Here is a 19,583-nt window from a genome sequence, read left to right on the forward strand (position 1 = left end):
CACATGACACTGCAATTATGAAATTCCTCCTGCGACACCGACATTCGTGCCCGCGCCCGATTGGCCCGCCCCGGCTGCCAGCGTAACCCCTCAACCTCCCCTCGAGCGCCGTTAGGCGTTTCAGCTCGGGCGCTGTCCGCGCCTGATTAGGTCAACGGCCCAATGCCATTGCGTCACTGCCATACGTGCGGAATCTCCCCCTCTTCTTACGGCACACCGACTGTGGCCGTGCAACGCCTTTGCGCCTCTGCCCGGCTCCTCGGCAGCCGGGGTGTGTAGCACCGGCTGCATCGATTGGCAATGATCGGCCTCGCGTGCGCCTCTGTGGCGACGACGGTTGCAGCGGCGCGCGGCATCGTGTAACTTGCGCGCGCGTGCCGTCGAACCACGGATAAGGCTGGAGCGACCGACCAAAAGTCATGCGACCCGCGGCGGATCCGCTCAGTGAGCTGGCATGCGTCGATCTGTGGCGAGTGCCCATGTGGCGCAGAAGCAAAAAATGGCGATCACGGCATGCTCCCTCGGCCGTGCCGACGACCTACGTCTTGCAAGTCGCGCGCCTGGAACGGCCGGCCGTTGAAACGGCGCATAGTGCAGTTGCCAGACGGTGCGCGCCCAATGTCCGTGGCACCAATCTCACCATCGAATAGGCGGCCAAGTACCAACGCGAATGCGAATAATTAAGCGCCCCCTTTACGAGGAGGCCTATTGTCTCTAAAACATCACACATGATATAATGGGTATTGAGAAAACAACGGAATAGAACGAAGAAGATTTGGTACAGGTGTGTGTGTGTGTGTGTATGCGTGCATGCGTGTATGTGTGTGTATGTGTTGCTTCAGGCCAGAATCAAAAGCATAAAAAAGGAGAAAAAATAACAAAAAGTCGCCAAGCTAGCCCAAGGGTATCGCCATTTCCTCGCGGAGGGATCGGTGGCATAAAAGGCCAGTGAAAGAAAGGAAGAAAACAAGCAAAGCGACAGAGCGGGTGAGAAATACTAAGACGCAATCTCTGCCAAAGGCAATTGACCTCCGCTGCCGTCGTTGCCAGATGTTTGTAGAATTAACCAAAGGGGGGTATCGTTGATAAAGCTGCCAATGCCGGCATATGGTATCTTAAGCCAAAAACGCCAGCGGGTGCAGCGACATGTCCCTGAAGCGCCTCCTGCCAGCGCTCGGGTGACGAATAGTACAAGTCATTACCAGTCATTAGCGGTTTTAACGAGTGGAGGCGCACTTAGGTGCGGATCAGAAAAGCAACCGGAGCTCGTAACCCGAGGTGGAAGTTGTTTCAGTGGCGCCCACTTCCCCATCGACTTGAATATCGCTTGGTCCAGCATCCCACTCGCGTTTCATGGGCGATTGGGAAGTGATCTCCTGGAACTCAGCGATGAAGTCTTGGCCTTCGGGAAGCTCTTGGACGGCCTCATCATCCAAAAGGATGCTTAATCCTTTCGTGTTAACCCTGAGTGTACGAACAACGCGCGTTGGTTCGATGTTGCACTTCATGGAAATGGCGTTGACAAGATCCTTCAACGTGCGTTGCATGAGGTACACCGCTCGGTAGTAATCGTCTTCAAAAGGCCTTCCAGCAAACCTCGGTTGAACATAGAAGCAAGCGACTGTCGTCTAGTCAGCATTAAGGCTCGGGGTTGGAGATGATGGCGAAGAACTTACTAGGCTTGATTGTGCGCTCAGGAGGAGGCTGATAGGAATAATCGACGCCGAGGGCTTCAATCCATCCCGTGAGCCTACCTTGCCGATCCGAAGACGACCTTTGCACCTTTACCGGAGCATTGGAGCCGGCAGTGGGCTGGACGGCCAAGTCCCCCATCGCAGTCTGTGACATGCTACGCCATTCATTGGATGACATGCGAGATGGAGGCGGAAACGATTGGAAGGTCGAGCCGCGGCGGTCACCTGAATGATGTGACTGCGAGCTTGGAGTAGGCGAGACAATCGAAGACGTAGGGTTAGTGTGAACACTTTGCCTCTCCCACATGGTGGTATCGTTGGTGTCAATCTTGGTAAGGTCCTGAGGCTCGCCAGAAAGGTGGACGGGATGAGCGTCCGGGTCATCCATCTCCTCGCCTGTGAGATACAGCACGCTGGTGGGCCTGGTGGAGGTAAACATGTCCTGCAGCGTGGCAAGCTTCAAGTGCAGGTCTTCTTCCGCCGCTGGCCGGTTGCCCGTTGAGCTGGCGGAAGACATTGACCACGTGCGCTTGTGCTTGGGCACCTTTCCAGGGCGGTCGTTGTTGTTAACACTGGGTTTGGCAACGGAGCCACGCTTTCGCTTGCCAAAGTCCTTCATACCAGACTCCGCCTGCGCAATCTGTTGCTTCAGCTTATCAATGGTTTTCTTGACGTGCGTGACATCATTCGACAGCTTTCGTTCGGCGCCGTGGTCGCGGAAAAGTTTGACCTTGCAGTAACAGATTTCCGGGTTGGGTGCTTCAGGCAGCGCTGGCGCCTCACCACTCACGGCCTCGGTCTTGGCGCAGAGCCTAACTGGAATGCCTTTGACACCCTTGGAGTGGCTAAAGTCCGTGGAAAGGAAGTTGAACCGGACTGCGAGAGAGCACTCGAGTCCTCCGTTGGCGCTCGGTGTCCAGGTCACGGCAAATCCGTCAAAAGACGCAGACTCCAGCTCAACCCTGGGTCTCGTAGAGCCATCGCCGCCCCCGACTTGCGTCGGGTCAACGAACTCGACGGCCTGAAGACGGCCACCGCGTTGATGAGCCTCATTCGTGCCACGTCCTTCTTTCCAAAGTTGCCAGCAGGCTGCCGGCCGTTGGCGTTGCTGTTCATCTTCAAAGGAAATGCGGATGTAGGTGCGATACTTGAGGGGCGCACCCGGAATTTGCGGAGCGGGGGATGTGTCCACGATTGAAATAGAGTAAGCCTGGCCCTTGTTGAGGTAGGTTACAGGAACCTCGTCTGCATGCTTGATCATTGCAGTCGGCGCGTTGAGCGTGACAAGCCAACGGAAGCTGTGCGCGATTAGCACCCAGCAATTCATAACGAAGGATTTAGGAGAACTTACTTGACATTCTGCTGCACCGGCGGTGGGCGAACATGCTGTTCCCCGTAGGATGGAGCGAAACCCATGACAGGAGATTGCTCTTGCATCTCGATATCCACGGGCATGCTGTCCAGTGCAGGCTCTTCCTGTGGCTGAGCCATTGGCTCAAAGGTCGACGGCTGGTGGGTGAAATGGTGCGGTGCAAACGACTGGTGCTGGGCAAGCTGCGGCGGGAGGGCGAAGGGGTTTGGATTCTGGAATTGTACGGATGCAATAGCATGAGGCTGAAAGCCATGCATGGCTCCCGAGGTCTGGCCAGACAGGCCCTCACTAGTGGGCATGGAGAGCGGCGTGCCCAGCCCCATGCTGAACCCGGGGGTGTGGAGATCGCCGGCCTGACTATGGTATAGCGTGTTGGTACCGCCAGGCGTGGGCGTGTAGTAGCCGGGCGGCTGGTTCGCGAACGACGCGAACGCGAAGCTGTTGGGGTCCATCAGCGAAGGCGTGAAACGCCATGGCTCGTTGCAGCCTCGCGGGGTTGGGTCTTGGTCTTTGAGATCGTCCGTGTCCCCAAAGTGACCGCTGCAGAGGAGAAAAAAGCGCAGTCAGCTACCAGGTGCTCAGCGACAAACAAAGGGCGCCGGCGACGCGGTTGCGCGCACGCGCGTGCGCGAATGCGCACATCACGAAGCTCGGCTAGCGCAACGAACATCGGCGGGTGATCAACGTACTGGAGAGCCAGATCCAAAGCCGAGGCCGTGTTCTGCGAGGGCACGGCGGCCGGGCGCGAGACAGCGTTGACCTGGGGAAAGGAGGCCTTGAAGCTCGCGATCAGCTCGTCATTGGGCTTCTGCGAAGTGGCCCTGTCGGGGTCAGCGAACAGCGAAGGGCAGCGAGGGCAACAGCATACCGATTCCGGAACATGTCTGAAGAGCTCGGTGGAGCAGGCAGTCAGGATGCCAGGGGCATAGAGAAGCTTTGTAGAGGGCGCAGTCAGTCGGTGAGCGAGGTAGCTCGTAGGGAGGGTCAAGCCACAGCAGGAGGAGGTTGGCGCATGCATGCGACGGACAGCGCCAGCTTATGAAGTGCAACGCCGACGGCCGTTTAATCGAGCGCCATGTGGAGCAGCGAGGTGCCGGGGTCAGGACTCACGCTCGGGCCCGCGTAGAGGGATCGCACTGATGAGACGATGATTCGGGCAGAGGCTAGTGCGCGGTAAGGCTTGAGGCCGTGGCGGTGCAGCCGTGTGCCATGTGCCGCCGGCCAGGTCACACGTTCCAGGCCGGCGCTGTGGCGGCGCGCGCGCATCACCCAATCTCACCTGTCGGCGGAGATGAGATGGCTTCCCCTGCGTGATGAAAGGATAGCCGCCATGGATCCCCCGCGACGAGGCCAGCCGAAATGAAGGCCGCCCATCGGAAACGGGCGGCTCGTCCTCGGCCTCGGGCGCCCCGGCTTTCGCCGCCCTCGCACCATCGTTTTCGTCCTCATGCGCCACACCTGCCCGTTGATCCCGCCGTGGACGCGCAACTGCGCGAGCACAACTGCGTAAGGTATGATGCAATCCGCCGCCCGGGGTATCGCTTGGCCCTGCCATCGGAAACGCACTAGCCCCCGGCAAATGCCCTCATTCTTTTTTCTGCTTTTTAACATCTAACCACCAACATCCCCCCCCCACCCCTCATCATGAAGTACGTAGTAGTACATCTCGACGGCCTCATCTCCGAGCCAACCACTCTCACCACGCCACTCCCGCTTTCCCTCTCTCTCTATCTAGCTAGCCTTTGTGGCTGCTGCTGCTGCTGCTGCTGCTGCTGCTGCTGCTGCTGCTGGCCCGCAGCGCTTCCGTTGCCGCGGCCACCGCTGCTCCCCTCACCTCGACCTTTTGCTTGAGCGCCTCGTGACCGGGAGCCACCTCAGATCTCTCCGGTGTGGCCGGATCTTCGGGCGGTGAGCGTGCTTCTCGGACCGATGCGACACTGGCGCCCGATGTAGATCGAGAGGCCGCGTTCATCATCGCTCCTGGTCTGCGACCTGCACCGGGAGCCTGTGTCGGATCGACTTGGTCGTGGCTGTACCGCTTCACAGTCCTTCGAGAACTGACACTGGATGAGACACTGCGCCCTTGCCGTGACTGGGCCAATCCGCCCATCCAGGTGGGGCTGGGGATACTCGTGGGCCTCGGCGAAGGCCCGGCCACAGTGGCGTTCTCGCAACTAGGAGTACTGATCGAAACATCGCTTGTAAGAGCACGACGCGCTCGATTAGTGACTGTAGATGAGGCCGTAAATGTCCCAACTACGGGCGAAGGGGTCCGTGTGTTTAGCAGATCGTCAGCATCGTCGCCGGGGACAAACGAAAAAGGCCGATAGGGCGTACTGGCGCCCTGCTGTTGGTGATACATTGCCGAAAAGCCTTGCTCCCTTGTTTTTACATCCAGTGATTCAGGCGAAGAGGCCTGTTGAGTTTCAGGTTCATGAGGAAGGGCGAAAAGCGAAATGATCTTGGGAAGGACAATCTCAATCCCCAAGCCACGTCTCGCCGCAATGATGCTCGCAATCTTCTTTATAGCCTCAAGTTCCTCACCCGCCTTATCCGTCTTTTTGATGATCGCCTCAAGGTCTTCCTCAATCTCGTCAGGGAACTGATCGCCACTAGAGCTGAATGTACTCGCGTCGCAGCTCGTGGCTAGTAGGCCTCCCTTCGCACCCGAGCCGCTCGGGAATAAGGAGACTCTCTCAAGCGTATAGGAAGTGTCTGATGGCGGCGTGCCCACATTAAGGGTTCCGTGGGAGTAAGCGAGTTCCTTAGACATGGTGATCATCTTGCTGGTAAGGGACGTGAGAGACAGACAAGAAGCTGCTGTAGAGTTCGTCAGGAATGCCAAGAGTTGCTGCATCATTCCGTTCCGTCTTACCTTCCAGTGACCTTGTTGGCGTTCCATCGTGAGCATTCAAAACAGTCTTGTTAACAATTTCGCTCTTCTTCGACCTTTGGCGAATCACACTGTCCTGACGTGTGGCCATTAGCTTCGCCATACCACCTTTCCCCTTCGCTATTATAAGCTCAAGGCGCTTTATCTCATTCTTAAATGATGCCTTTTCGATGTCGTGCTTTTTATGGAGTTGCTCCAGCTGTAATACCATCGATTGCATATTTTCTGCCAAACCCGATACCTCATAGGTCATGCCGCGATATGCCTCGATAATAGCGAAGAGCGAGCTGTTCATTTGCGGTGGAAGTCCCTTGAAAGGCTCTCTGCAAAGCTGCTCGAAGATTGCATTGAGCATAGTGTTGATGTCTGGGGGTGGTTCAATGCCAGAAGAAATAATGTTGCCTGCCCAGAGTTCTTTCTCGAGGTCATCATTTGCGGCCTTGCCTGTACGATGCGGAAGATAAGCTGAAAGCTTCTTCTTGGGGCGTTTTGGTGGCGTATCTCCAGCAGAGGGAGAATTTGCATCGCTGTTGCCGCGCGATTTGCGCATCCAGATCTGTAGTTCTGCCATCTGGTATGGCGAGTTATAGTAGCTTTGCTTCTGCAATAAGCTTTTTCTTGATCCGAAAGCAGACAATGTGAAAGGTTCAACGTGTTTCTAAAAGTATTGGTTGACTGGGAACAAAGGTATACGGAGAGGTGAAGCGCGTTGAGAAGGAAGGTGATTGTACGGGGGCAACCCCAAAGAAGGAAGTCACGGACGGTGTCAGAAAGTCCACCCCTCCGCAACCCCGCGGAACAACATCGCAGGTGGATAAGCCCTTTGCCCCAACAACCTGTAGCTTCGATCTTCCTCCACTCGGAAATATGAGCAGTACACCAACTGACAACCGTCTTTAAGCCAGAGCGGTCACAAATCTTTACAGGTTTGTACGTTATTTGTACGCATGTTAGGCCTGATAGACACAGTACCCAATCGCCTTGGTAATGCTCGGCAGCATGCACCCATATGTCCTTGCTCTTTGTGCTACCACGGCTGTCAGCCTATACAATGAGGAAGCCCTCTAAGTATGATAGGAGGTCGGTATCCAAGTAAACAGTTCGGCAATCCTACCTGCATGGACGCGCTTGAGGCTTAACTACTCTCGCCTGCTCTAGCAAATTGATGTCGGTGGAAAGGCTTGCCAATAATGCATTACCCAGAAGCCATGTGTAGGCGGGAAGCTTCTCACAACATTTCTCATTTTATATCGACTTGAACCACGCTGTTTTGATCTGTATTCATTTAACTACCTTGAGACTCGTTGATCGCATGTTTCCCTTTCTCCATGCACCCAAACCCCACAAAGACGAGGTTGGATGATTGGTAATGAAAGGGCAAGTACATCTTGGCACGATAGATAATCCTTCAGCTGTCGCGCATGGGATAAGCGCGGAGCTGTACACACTAATGCCATGGGAAATTTGAAGAGAAGTGACGACAGCACACAAACCGTATAACGAAAGCGTAATATCAGACCTACAATTTTGCAAAGGTGAACGAGTTGGTGGATCCCAAGAGACGCGCTCGTTCGCACTCCGGGTTCGGAATCGAAAGCCATTTCCATTTTTTCAAATAGAGGCTGCAGCGGACAGTGCCAGCTCAATTACGCCAGTCACATTGACCTTCGTGCGCCATGAATACCATTGCAAACATCGAATTGTCCGTTTAAGCCGCCTCCCTCTTGCCCTCCTTGACCTCCTTCTGCAAACGCGAGTGCTCGTCAGTATTCCATTTTTCTTGTCTGCTAGCTTAGATGCCGGCGAGTACGCACCAGAGCCCTCATGGTGCCGTGAAGGGCGTGCCTGTGGTTCCTCCTGAACTTGGGGTCGGTGCCCTTGAGGGACGGGTAGCGGTGGGTCTTAGGCTTCTTGATACTGGATTCCGGAATCAAAATTAGCGGCTGTTCGAGGTTCGTGCGGTGACATCGTAGATGCGAATCGTTTCGTTGGGCGGTATCATGACTGCGCAATGCTCGAAGGAAAGAGGTGGAATGTACCCGTTACGGTGAGCCTTCTTGCTCTGGTTGTGCTGAGACGAGTTCTTGGACTCTGTGCGCGCAAGCTGTCAGCGATGCGAAATCATTAGGCTGCTCCATCAAGAGTTACTCACTGGCCATGGCGACTGATGTTCTGTTGCAGCGTCAAGGTTATGGCTTTCGATGTCGTCGTTATCCGAAGCGGAGTACTTGGGAGCGCACGAAATTCCAAGTGCGGTCGCTTCTCACGCTAAACCTGAAATGGCACTAGCTCACATATTGCCAAGACAAATCTTCAACCACAAGATGTCTGCGTGCCTACTTCGCATTTTTGCCTTGGCGGAATAGTGAAACTGATAATACCCAATTGAATTCTAATCATCTAGTTCGCGACCAAAATCAATCAAGCGCAATTTCCGCGCATCTCTAACGTGGAACTGGGCCACTTTCGCTCGCACGAGAAACCGAGCAGCAGCGGAGTCTCTGTCCAACTCAATGTATGGCCCTTCACCGCTGTCGCCAACTAGTGCATCATAAAGCTTGCGGATCAGATTGTGTAACTCTTCGCCTGCAAGTTCTTTCTCATCCAGTGGCTGTCCATCAACCGCGTCTGTTTGCCCCCATATCTCATCAATCCGTCTTTGCCTCGTCGAATCTGAAGGAGACTTCCCAAGCTTCAAGGCCTTAGGCTTCCCCTGGTGAGAAAAGCCAGCGGCCAGCATGTCTTCGTCGATTTCCATAAGGTCTCCGACAACAGGGCCCCCTAACTCTTCGGCAGCAAGCATTACCGCAAGATGGTCTTTTGTGAAACTGTCGAGAGCCTCTTGAAGTAGCCCTGTCTCCGCATCATAACGTCGCTTTTGTTCTCGCGTACTGTTCATAATGTCTGTCGCTACTTGTGTTGGCGACCTTCTGGCATTCTCTTGGCCCCGAGCCTGCAGATTTTCGATGCGGCCCGTTAAGCTTTCCGTGAGAACATCAGCATCGCGCAGAGAGCCCTCTTCGCTTTCGAGATGACGTTCTGTAACATTAAGTTTTTGCCGAGTGGAATTGATTGCATCCTTGGCTTCAGCTACAGTCTGCTGGACTAGGCGCGTCGCTAAAATAGCGGGAAACACAGACACAGGGCCAGGCAGATGAGGCTCAAGGGGCGTGAGACGCTCATATGCCTGCTTCAACAAGCGGAGTTGCTGCAGCCGAGCACGTGGATCCGAGGAAGGCGCCTGGGACAGCGGCTCACGCGAAGACGCGCGAAGCTAGAGCGTGTGAGCATGGTTCGGGGGGAGATTGCCGAAGCATTTCGCTGTCTACCTGGTCCAAGGCGCGTTGTTGGCTGGCGACGCGCTCTCCCAACTCCTTGACTGCCTGGTCGAGGCGCGCGGCGAACGGGGGCGAGTCGGAGGCATCAACATCCATCACGTCCTGCTGGCGGGTGTTGGCGGCATATTGCTGGATGTTGGCCGTGACGTCCATGACGGCGCCGTGACCGAAGACGTCCAGCGCGCGGGCAGCGCGTCGAGGCAGGCCGAGTCGCCCAGGGCACGTGACGGATGATCTGCGCCAAGCGACGCACTGCTGCGCTCCGCATTTCAAGCTACGGCGGGCTACTAGTAGCTTCCTCTGTGCTGCTTCTTTCCTTTCCGACCTCCTCCCGTCATCATCTGCCCTTTCTCCCTCGACGCGACCACCGCCCCCATCGATCCTCCATCGCACCCTCGTCGCTCGTCGGCGGGACGCTGCAAGGTTTGCTTTTGCCGGGCGCGTTTACTTCTGCACATCTGCACAGACAGAACCCTCACTCAAGCTCTCCGAGACCTCTACTCTCGCCCGATCCTCTCCTCCATCCGCCGCACTTCACCGTCTCAATCCCGGCGACTTCCTAGCACCTTCCTCTCACCACAACACTTCACCAGCCGCTTCGTCCCCTGCTCCGATCGCCTACACCAGCAAGTTTTCCTTGGACAGCCCCTGCTGTACATAAACGATCAATCGAAGACATTTGCGACCGGCTATCTGTGTCGTCACTGGCAGTCATCTGAAGAAGAAGAAAAGATCAACACCTGAAAAAAGCTTTACTTGATACAGCAGGGCCAAAATAGCCATCAGCGATATGTCTGCCTCACCTACCACCACCGCTGCGCCCTCGCAGAAGCGGCCTCTGGAGGAGCCCTCTTCACCTTCCGGTCCCGGCGATCAGCCAGACGCAAAGCGCCCTGCTCTGGACAAGATTGTTAAAGATGAAGCTGCATCAGACGACGTAGATGTCAAGACCGCTGAACCCGCGTCGGCCTCCGCGCCTACCGCCACCGAAGACACCAAGCCCACAGGCGACGCGTCCACTCCCTCAGCCCCACAGAACGGTGCTCCACAGGATGGTCAAGGTGACACTGTGGTGCCTGATGCCCCCACCGCTGCCGCGGCCCTTCCCACTGAGACACAGCCCATCCAATCGACTTCGGCGAGTGGCGTTCCCGCGACTTCCCAAGTTCCTGCTATGAACCACCAGGATGAGAGCGGCTGGTTGCACGTTCGCGCGATCATCTCCAGTGCCGAGGCCGCTACAGTCATCGGCAAGGGTGGGGAAAACGTCACATTGATTCGACGCATGTCAGGCGCTAAGTGCACGGTTAGCGACTACTCTAGGGGTGCAGTCGAGCGCATCCTTACCGTCAGTGGATTGGTGGATGCAGTTGCCAAAGTGAGTTGAAGGTTGACCGTGGTGAACACTGACTCTGGACTGACTGCTATTGTAGGCTTTCGGCTTAATCATTCGCACGCTTAACAATGAGCCGCTTGAAGCTCCCTCTACACCTCAGTCAAAGACTTACCCTCTTCGGCTTCTCATTCCCCATATCCTGATCGGTTCCATTATCGGCAAGTCCGGTGTTCGCATCCGTGAGATTCAAGAGGCATCCGGAGCTCGCTTGAACGCTTCAGACTCATGCCTTCCTCTGTCCACTGAGCGTTCTCTCGTTGTCCTTGGTGTTGCCGATGCTGTCCACATCGCAACGTACTACGTTGGAAGTACTTTGGTCGAACAGCTGACGGAGCGTTTTGGTGGTCCTGCGGCATCTGCGTACGCAACGCGCAGCGGCGGTCCTGCAGGTGTTGTTCCTGGAGGCATGCAGGTCGTTCCGTACGTTCCTCAGCCGGCGGGAGGCCAATGGGGCCACCCCGAGACTTTCCGTGGCGGAAAGGGAGCTCACGGACCGAGGACTCCCGCTGCCGCATACGGTACCCCTAACATGCACGGTCAATACCCCCAGCAGCCCCAGGCGCCTCTCCACTACGGGGCTGGCTCGCCGCGCCACGCTTACACCGGCGCCGGTCCGCATCAACCACAGCAGTACGGCACTCCTCACGTTGGCCAGCCGGCCGCACATGCCGGTCAACCCGCCCAGCCTATCCAAGGCATGATGCCTGGACAACCGATGACTCAGCAGATCTTCATTCCGAACGACATGGTTGGAGCTATCATTGGCAAGGGTGGCGCAAAGATCAACGAAATTCGCCAGCTCAGTGGTAGTGTCATCAAGATCAACGAACCCCAGGATAACAGCAACGAACGACTTGTCACGATTACCGGCACCCAGGAATGCAACCAGATGGCTCTATATATGTTGTACTCTAGGCTTGGTGAGTTCGACAAGCACGGCGACCGCAACCGCCATTGAAACCCCGCCTCAGAAGTAGTACCTGCTAACGTCCATCAAGAAAGCGAGAAACACCGCATCTGAGCGGCCTCGCATTTCTTTCGGCGAATTATTGGAAAGGGGGGGTAAAAGTCTACCTACTTCGAGGTCTTGCCTTCCAATTATGTACTATTTTTTCTTAGGCGGTTATAGGTCAATTGAGCATCGATAGCTTACCTGGACTTTTCTTTGTGCTTGCGTCGTTTTTCATCATTGCGGCTTGCGTGCAGTCAAACACGTTAGTTACGGTTCCTTTTGTCCCATGGAAGCAAACGCGAAGAGGGCAATGCTTTGCGGACGGTCTACAGTGCGGCGTCACAGGTCGTCGCCAGGGTCCAACTTCCTCACGAAACACGGTCGCACCACGAAACAACAACCTTCTCATCAACCCACGCAGCTGCAGCTCACTCAATTCATGCAGAATTCGATTCTTCATTCAATTCTAATTAATACCTGGTCTAGTATCCCTTCGCCTCGTACACAGCCTGCCACCTATCTCTTATAGACCGAGCTAGCTTCTTTAGACTCACGTTGTCCAGCCGGTCCTACGCTTTCGGAAGCTACTCAGCTAGCTCAGCTTTAATCACTTCCTGGCTACCTTTTATATATTCTAAGTCGGGTCGTAGCTGAAAGAGTCGTTCTTTTAGAGGAAACTAGAGGTATTCCTAAGGATTAAGATCTAGCGAGTACGGTAGCAGCTCGAACAGCCGAATAGCTTTATTAATAAACTACTACTAGGTTAACTTAGTAGTATAGAGCGATAAATTATTATATACGAATCTTATATCGGGATCTAGCGACCTATTAAGTATCTAGTCTAATATATCGTAGTAACTTTTCGCTATAACTCCGTTATTTTTAGACTCGGGATCTCTCTCTATAGATAATTAGATATACTTAGTTAGACCGTACCGGACTAAGAAGCTAGCCTATATTATATAGCGAGGATATTTCCCTAGTAGTTTCGAGTAGATATTCTATCTCTAGTACTTTCTTTCCTAGGTTTATAAAAAACCTACTATAGTCTCTTTCTAGAACCCTACTTAATATAATATTTATCTATAAAGATAAATTTATCCTAAAACTTTCTTTTTTTATAGTATTTCTTTACTAAACGGTACCGCTTTCTAGTAACCTCTTTAGAAATAAAAGGTCTTTTCTTAGCTTTCTACTTTATTATATTGTATTCTTTTAAAACCTTATAAATAGTAGATTTACTATAATTTAATTATAGGTCTTTTATTACTCTTTTATAAGAGTATTTAGGATAGTTATTAATATAACGTATTATCCTACGCTAGGTATAGATATTAAGTTTCTTTTTAGGCCCTAGTCTAGGTACTAGGTCTATTTATTATATTTTTAAAAAGCGGTAGATTATATCTGCTATAGTTTTTCCTAGAATATATAAGTCTCGAGATTTTAGACTAGCTATAGCTAAGAGAATTTGCGGTAAGAATTAAAACTCGCTAGTTATGAGAAAGAGTAGCTTTTACTAGTGATTTTCTATTGATGTGGTCTGCAAAGAAAGACTCCATGTTGTGTGGTAGGAGGTGAGAGAAAGCGGGGTTGAGAGAAATTTGCGTTAGTGTTGGACCCTGGCGACGACCCGTGACGCCGCACTGTATGGCACCAAAGCAAATGTTGGACACGGGTTGTCGCTTACCGCAGGCGCATCGTTTGTTTGAAACTTCCGCATTCGGAGGTCGATGGGTGAGGAGCAGAACAAAGGCCAACTGCTACGTTGGTCGTCACGCCAAGCTAATGAGGCAGTCATGCTCGAAAGACGTGAACGTTTTCATTCACGCAGGCATCCTTGCTTATAATGACGGAGCTCCTGTTCTTGCTTATAATGACGGAGCTCCTGTTCTTGCTTATAATGACGGAGCTCCTGTTCTTGCTCGGCTCCTTGATTGATAACGCAACACTCACGGCTCCTGTAAAACCCCAAATCCTCTCCTGGTACCTTCGCCCTTTCTAAAGCAGGGCCCCCACGGCTTCGTCGTGAACTCTACTTCAACAAGCCATCCACCCAGCCATCTACTAACTCCGAGCGCTTGTCACAACGTATCACAGAGCTGCTTCAAGCGCTTCACATGGCAACGGAGGTTGAAAAACCGCGAGCATGGGGCTCACTGGCCCTGTCGGCGCGCGCCAGGAACCGGCCCTTTTCGTTGCGGTGAGCAAAGCAAGGGGTTGAAGTTGCAAATTATGCATGCTGACAGGGTAGCACCAGGACGCAGTTCAGGACCTTTACAACGGTTTCCACCATTCTGGTCGGACGTACGGCGACGCCATTCCTCGTCCATCGGGAGGTACTCACACACCACTCGCCCTTCTTCGCTGCCGCACTCAACGGCACGTTTGCCGAAGGCCTGAGCCAGTCCGTCAGGTTGCCCGCCGAGGATGTCTCGACCTTTGAGATATTTCTGCACTGGGCCTACACTGGGACGCTCGACGACGTGTTCCAGCGCCAGGGCAAGGTCGCATTTTATCTCCTGCTGAACCTGTACGGCCTAGCGGACCGCCTGACCGTGGAGCGCCTGCGGAACCAGACCGTTGACAAGGTCGCCGAGCTGGCCGAGAAAAGCAACAGCGTCCTCACGCCCAGCGACACTTTCACGCTCTACGAGGAAATCCGCGACACGGCCCTGCTGCGCAAACTCGTGCTTGACCTCTTCGCATTCAAGAAGACCGACGTCCTGCTGGCCAGCCACCCAGACGAGTGGCACCCACAGTTCCTGCGCGAGCTCATCGTGCGAGTCAAGCGCCCGGATCTTCAGGGCATGAGTCGCCACAGCCTTGACCCTTGGAAGCCGGCCAGCTGGAACCTGACCCGTGCGTGCTGGGTCTGCCGCGATGTAATCCAGCCAGGACTTAGTGGCAACAAGTGCGAGTCTTGCGGCTACGTCTTTTGCAACACTTGCGTGAATGCGGGAAAGGCATTGTGTGGGGATGATGCAGCAAAATTGGCCAGCTGCAAGCCTTGGATGAGAAACATGTGCAAGCATTACCATGAGCATATGGAGACGGCGCCGTGTGCTGCGAAGTAACTTGCATCCCTGGCGACCACCAAGATTGATTGATGTTTCAGTGTAGATATACCCCCCCCCCCCCCCTTTTTTTTTTTTTTTTACATTGGTAGTTGAGGGTGATTGGAGAGAATAATAATTTGATTTGACACAGCTGTCGTTCAGAGAAAACTTCCAGTGCAACCATAGCCTTCCCAGTCAACGCCTTCGAATAAAACAAAGCCACCCGGGGTTATCATTCCGTATCTAGCCTGACCGAACCGAACGTTGATCTCATAAACCCAAACCCGGAACCAATCCTTATGCCCTGGGGATAATGTAGTCCCTGTTCTCGACCGTTACACTCTTGGTCTGCATTGGAAACATTAGCTTTCACTGTTCGCAGGATTGAGACAGGCGACTTACCATATGGTTAACCTTATACACACCCACCAACCGCGAAGCCAGCTCAAACATGTTGTTTCGCAACGAGATGACGACGAACTGCGCATTCTTGGTGCGCTCCTTGATGTAACTTGCAACAATCGAAACCTAACGTAGGATTAGCTAACGTGGCAGCTTTAGTGCGCAGGCAGGGAGTACTCACGTTTCTGAAATCCAACGCCGCATCAATTTCGTCCATGACATACAAAGGCGTAGGCTTGTAGTGGTGCAAGGCGAACACGAGTGCCAGACTCGAGAGCGTCTTTTCACCACCAGAAAGGTTGCTGATGTTCTTCCAACTCTTCTTTGGCGGCATGACTGAGAACAGGATGCCTTCGGAGAAAGGATCCAGGGAATCCACCAGCTCCAGCTCAGCATTGCCGCCCATGGTGATCATCTGGTACATCTCCTTGAGGCGCAATGAGATCTGACTGAAGCCTTCCATGAAGCCCTCAAGACGCAGACGGCGCAGTTCATCGCAGCGCTTCTTAGCTGCGTCGCGTTCGGCAACTGCAGTGGCCAGATCAGCGCTGCGTGCTGTGTGCTCCTCGCAGCGGCGGCGATATTCTGCCAGGACGCCCAGCTCGACTTGAACATTTTGAGTTTTCTCTTCCAATGCGGCGATCTCGCGCTTGAGAGAATTCCTGTCCATGTCCTGCAGCTCATCCTTTGTGTACGTGGGCAGAGAATCGCCCTCCTGCTCCTCACTAAACTCGCCAACGTTCTGGATGGTCAACTTGCTGAGCTTGTCCTCCCAATGGCGTAGGCGCATTTCATTTTCCTTGAGGGCTTTCTGTTGTTCCTCCAACTTGTTGCGCATTTCGATCTCGATACCGCGCGTCTCGTTGAGCTCCGTAACCTTGGCATCCAGTTCAGCCTTCAAACTCTGCAGCTCTTCTTTCTTTTCTTCAAGCGCATCTTGCGCTTGCTCTGCCTGTTCCCTCCATCCACTGGTGCCGCTCTTCTGGTTTTGCACGTCCTCCTCAACCTTCTCAAGCTCTGCAGCCAAGTTCTCTAGCTCAGCCTCTGCCTCTCGGTAGGACTTCTCATGTTTGGTCTTCTGCTTTTGGGCCTTTGCCTTGGAAACCTCAGCGGTCGACATCTCTTCGGTGAGTGTGTCAACTTGCTCTTTGAGAGCATCTACCTTGGCTTTCTGAAGACGTAGCTTAACACCGCCAACCTCCATGATCTGGTCTTGCAGCTCTTTGATTTCCTCTTCAACTCCAGCAGTTTCAGAGTGGAGCTTTTTGATGCGTTTCTCCATACCGGCAATGTCCTTCTCCAAACTAGCCGCACGAGCCTTATCAGACTTGGAGGGCTGCTGCTCAGCAGCAATTTCTTTGATACGACGCTTCAAGTCCGCGATGTTGCGATCAAAACTTTCAAGCTCGAGAGCGAGCTTTTGCGCTTTAGTCTCCAACTTGGGTATTTCGTCATTGAGTTTCCTCAACATTGTTTCCATCTCCCTTTGCTGTTGTTGGAACTCCTGGAAGCTCTGCTCAATGGTGTCGCGGTCACCCTCGAGCTTGGCAACTTGGTCTCTCGTAACGTCCCCGGCCAGCTTCGAAGACATCCCACCCTTCGCGACTCTGGTGCCACCACCGCTCATAGTACCGGACTTGTCGATAAGCTGGCCATCGAGAGTTACCACGCGCCATCTCTTTGCTCCATAGGCTATGCGGTTGGCTTGTTCCAGATCCTTGGCAACCAGCGTGTTCTGGAGGACGCTGAAGAAGGCGGGTCTGAATTTGTCGTGCTTGGGCTTCACCAAGTCGAAAAGTCTGGGGACTTTCTCTGGAGTTTCGATCGGGGACAGGTCGCGCTGCGGTAAGCGGTCCAAGAGAATGAAGTTGGCCCGACCAAGATTGTTCTTTCTGAGGTACTCGATACATTGTTGGCCCACTTCGACGGAGTCAACGACCATGTTATCCAAGGACGGACAAGCAGTTGAAATGGCGATATCGAACTTCTGGTCAATAGCACCAAGGTTACCGAGCCGGCCGTGAAAACCGTTGATACGACCAGACTCTTTGAGGCGCATCAAGCCTGTCAGGACGTTCCCTTGAGTTTGGGTGGCCGAAAGGCTGGCGCGTGCTTCGTCTGCCTTTTGTCGAGCCCCCGATAACTTTGAACGAATCGCGGGTTCTTTCTCTGCCAGCCCAGCCAGCTCCTTCTCCGCTTCCTTGATCGCTTTCAAACAATGGCTCTTCTGTTCATCGCATTCCTCCAATTCTGTTTCCTTGGCAGCCTTTGATTCCTCAAGCCCCGCGATTTTAGCCTCGGTTTCGGCGATTGCAACGGCGCCCGCGTTATCCTTCTCGCGCAATATATCCAGCTCACTTTGTGCGACAGCCATGGCTGACTGCTGCTCATTGATCTTTTCGTTCCAGGGCTCAAGAGACTTCTGCTTGGCGGCAATTTGGTCGGAAATGTGTTGAGTCTTGCCCTTGAGGCTATCTCGGATTTTGCTCAGCTCCTCCTCTTCACCCTGCATGTTTTCCTGCAATTCGGCGATTTGCTCAGTGTTGCGAGCAATGTCGTCGGAAGATTGTTGCACGGTCGTCTCCGATTCACCAGCGGCAAATCTACTACTTTCCAGAGTCTTCTGAAGCTTCTTTTGTTTGTTGGTCAAGAACTTCTTCTTCTCTTCAAACTTGACCGTCTCCTTGTCCAACTTGGCGAGCTCTTTGACCACTTCTTGAGTTTGCTTCTCGAGCTTGTCGTAGTCCTTAGACCCAGCCTTGTATTGCTTCTCAAGTTCTTTGATGCCTTCCTCGTTTCCTTGATGTCTTTGTAGCTCCTCGTCTAGTTGACCAGATAGTTCGTTTATGGCTTCCTGGGTGACCGCAATGTTGTCATTGGTATCTTCAACGTAGACCTGATACAACGCAGACTGTTTTGTAGCCAACTCATTTTCATCCCGAATGTAGGCCAAGGCCTTGTTTTTCTTTTCTTCCAGGTTCTCCTTTTCCTTCTCGACGTGTTGCACTCTGTTGCTCTTCTCCATGCAGACTTCATTGAGGGTTTCTGTCTGCGCGGCCGATTCTTCGATTGGCGTCTTGTATTTCGACGTGCCAATAATGTCCTCCAGGTATTCCAACAACCCGTCATCGTGCTCATTCGCGGCCTTGGCCTTCATTTGCGCAATGGATTCTACCTCACCCTGCAAGATGAGGAATCGCTTGTGGTCAAGATCGACGCCTCTTTCCCGAAGCAATGCCCCAACAACAGTGAAGTTTGATGGCTTTCCGTTGATGTAATACTGACTAGAGTTGCTCTTGAATGCTCTCCGTGAGATGACAAGTTGCGAATCCGGGATTATCTCATGTCCTCCTTGGGGCAGGTCCATAACCTCTTGAAAGTGGACTTCGACCTCACAATAATCCAGATTCGGGAACTCCGCCGAATTATGAATCAACGCAGATATCTTACCCTGTCTCATCTTACTCGCCCTGAAGCCGAAGACGAACAGCAGAGAATCAATCACATTCGATTTTCCGGAACCGTTCGGGCCCACGACAGATGAGAAGGAAGCATGGAATGGTCCAACCTCCTGTCTGCCCGCGTAACTCTTGAAATTTGTCAGAATTAGCCATGTGATAACAATCCTGGATTTCGGCGGCGCAGGCTCTTGCGAAGTCGGCATGGCTGTCGCTCTTGCTCTAGCCGCAATATCCATTGGCCTCTCCAACTCAGTTATTCGCGGGTCAACCTTCTTGACTGCGTGTGGTGATATTGGGACGGGTGGCTGCTCGGGCGCTGGTGCATCGTTCATGTCGACATCCATCATGTCCACGTCGGCATCCGCAGTCGGCGCCTCGGTTTGTTCCACAGCCCCAGAGTGCTCCACAGGCTCAGGTTGTTGCACAGGTTCGGGTTGCTGCACAGATTCAGGCTGCTGCTCAGGCTCAAACCGCTCCACGGACTGTTTCGGCGTTTGGGCGTCATCCGCCTGCTCGTTGACAGTACTTTCGGTGATGTCTGCTAGCGGCGTTGATTGGTGCTCGGTTTTGGGAGATGTCGTAGGATTCGGAGTCGGCGGGGGGATGTCATCATCTGTGGCTTCTGTAGTTGGAGCAACGGAAGCTCTGGCTCTGCGACTCTCGCGGACGTTTCGTCTTCCTCTTCTGGCAGTGGCAGGAGCTTTCACAGGCTCTGCTTCAGCATCCTCAGCTGCCACACTGGCTCTTGTTCTCCGCGATCGGGTTCCAGTGCCCGGTGTCGCCGGTGCGTCAGTGGTCGGCCTGCGCGACGCCCGCCTCGTGCTCTTTGGTGCGGGCGTGAACTCTTCCTCGTCACTGTCCTGCTGTTGCATGGTGTGGTCTTCTTCGTCGGAGGATTCGATAACCGCACGACGGGATGCTGCTCGCCGCGATCGAGTGGGCAGCGCAGGCATCGTGTGCAATCGGAAGTATGGGAGTTGTGCTGTCAGGTTAGTTGTTCGACCGTTGTAGCTCTC

General features: G+C 53.6%; 7 protein-coding genes across 7 annotated transcripts; 2 read left to right on the forward strand and 5 right to left on the reverse strand.

Moving 5' to 3' along the window:
• Window positions 1-988: 988 nt before the first annotated feature.
• K452DRAFT_145703 (uncharacterized protein) lies at window positions 989-4,073 on the reverse strand. The gene is made up of 5 exons (XM_033535480.1): window positions 3,935-4,073; window positions 3,756-3,887; window positions 3,046-3,606; window positions 1,677-2,992; window positions 989-1,621 (listed from the first exon to the last, which is right to left on the reverse strand). Exons 1-5 carry the CDS (start codon window positions 3,946-3,948, stop codon window positions 1,248-1,250), a joined length of 2,397 nt encoding a protein of 798 aa, XP_033400421.1. The 5' UTR covers window positions 3,949-4,073; the 3' UTR covers window positions 989-1,247.
• A 274-nt stretch (window positions 4,074-4,347) lies between these two features.
• On the reverse strand, window positions 4,348-6,530 carry K452DRAFT_316649 (uncharacterized protein; the record flags this gene model as incomplete). The annotated part of the gene is made up of 3 exons (XM_033543988.1): window positions 4,348-5,886; window positions 5,942-6,035; window positions 6,201-6,530. 3 exons carry the CDS (start codon window positions 6,528-6,530, stop codon window positions 4,802-4,804), a joined length of 1,509 nt encoding a protein of 502 aa, XP_033400422.1. The 3' UTR covers window positions 4,348-4,801.
• Window positions 6,531-7,226: 696 nt separating this feature from the next.
• On the reverse strand, window positions 7,227-8,159 carry K452DRAFT_285028 (uncharacterized protein). Its single transcript, XM_033540045.1, has 4 exons — window positions 8,112-8,159; window positions 7,999-8,050; window positions 7,774-7,876; window positions 7,227-7,703 (listed from the first exon to the last, which is right to left on the reverse strand). Exons 1-4 carry the CDS (start codon window positions 8,116-8,118, stop codon window positions 7,668-7,670), a joined length of 198 nt encoding a protein of 65 aa, XP_033400423.1. The 5' UTR covers window positions 8,119-8,159; the 3' UTR covers window positions 7,227-7,667.
• Window positions 8,160-8,304: 145 nt separating this feature from the next.
• K452DRAFT_245788 (uncharacterized protein) lies at window positions 8,305-9,432 on the reverse strand. Its single transcript, XM_033537994.1, has 2 exons — window positions 9,289-9,432; window positions 8,305-9,233 (listed from the first exon to the last, which is right to left on the reverse strand). Exons 1-2 carry the CDS (start codon window positions 9,391-9,393, stop codon window positions 8,352-8,354), a joined length of 987 nt encoding a protein of 328 aa, XP_033400424.1. The 5' UTR covers window positions 9,394-9,432; the 3' UTR covers window positions 8,305-8,351.
• A 188-nt stretch (window positions 9,433-9,620) lies between these two features.
• On the forward strand, window positions 9,621-12,208 carry K452DRAFT_285031 (uncharacterized protein). The gene is made up of 3 exons (XM_033540046.1): window positions 9,621-10,675; window positions 10,731-11,613; window positions 11,692-12,208. The coding sequence occupies exons 1-3, from the start codon at window positions 10,088-10,090 to the stop codon at window positions 11,712-11,714; spliced, it is 1,494 nt and encodes a 497-aa protein (XP_033400425.1). The 5' UTR covers window positions 9,621-10,087; the 3' UTR covers window positions 11,715-12,208.
• A 1,390-nt stretch (window positions 12,209-13,598) lies between these two features.
• K452DRAFT_245796 (uncharacterized protein) lies at window positions 13,599-14,784 on the forward strand. The gene is made up of 2 exons (XM_033537995.1): window positions 13,599-13,848; window positions 13,906-14,784. Exons 1-2 carry the CDS (start codon window positions 13,766-13,768, stop codon window positions 14,720-14,722), a joined length of 900 nt encoding a protein of 299 aa, XP_033400426.1. The 5' UTR covers window positions 13,599-13,765; the 3' UTR covers window positions 14,723-14,784.
• Window positions 14,768-19,551, reverse strand: K452DRAFT_316653 (uncharacterized protein). The gene is made up of 3 exons (XM_033543989.1): window positions 15,288-19,551; window positions 15,107-15,232; window positions 14,768-15,052 (listed from the first exon to the last, which is right to left on the reverse strand). The coding sequence occupies exons 1-3, from the start codon at window positions 19,518-19,520 to the stop codon at window positions 15,002-15,004; spliced, it is 4,410 nt and encodes a 1,469-aa protein (XP_033400427.1). The 5' UTR covers window positions 19,521-19,551; the 3' UTR covers window positions 14,768-15,001.
• Window positions 19,552-19,583: the final 32 nt, after the last annotated feature.

Source organism: Aplosporella prunicola (genome assembly GCF_010093885.1).
Source record: "Aplosporella prunicola CBS 121167 unplaced genomic scaffold K452scaffold_6, whole genome shotgun sequence".
NCBI classification, from domain to species: domain Eukaryota; kingdom Fungi; phylum Ascomycota; class Dothideomycetes; order Botryosphaeriales; family Aplosporellaceae; genus Aplosporella; species Aplosporella prunicola.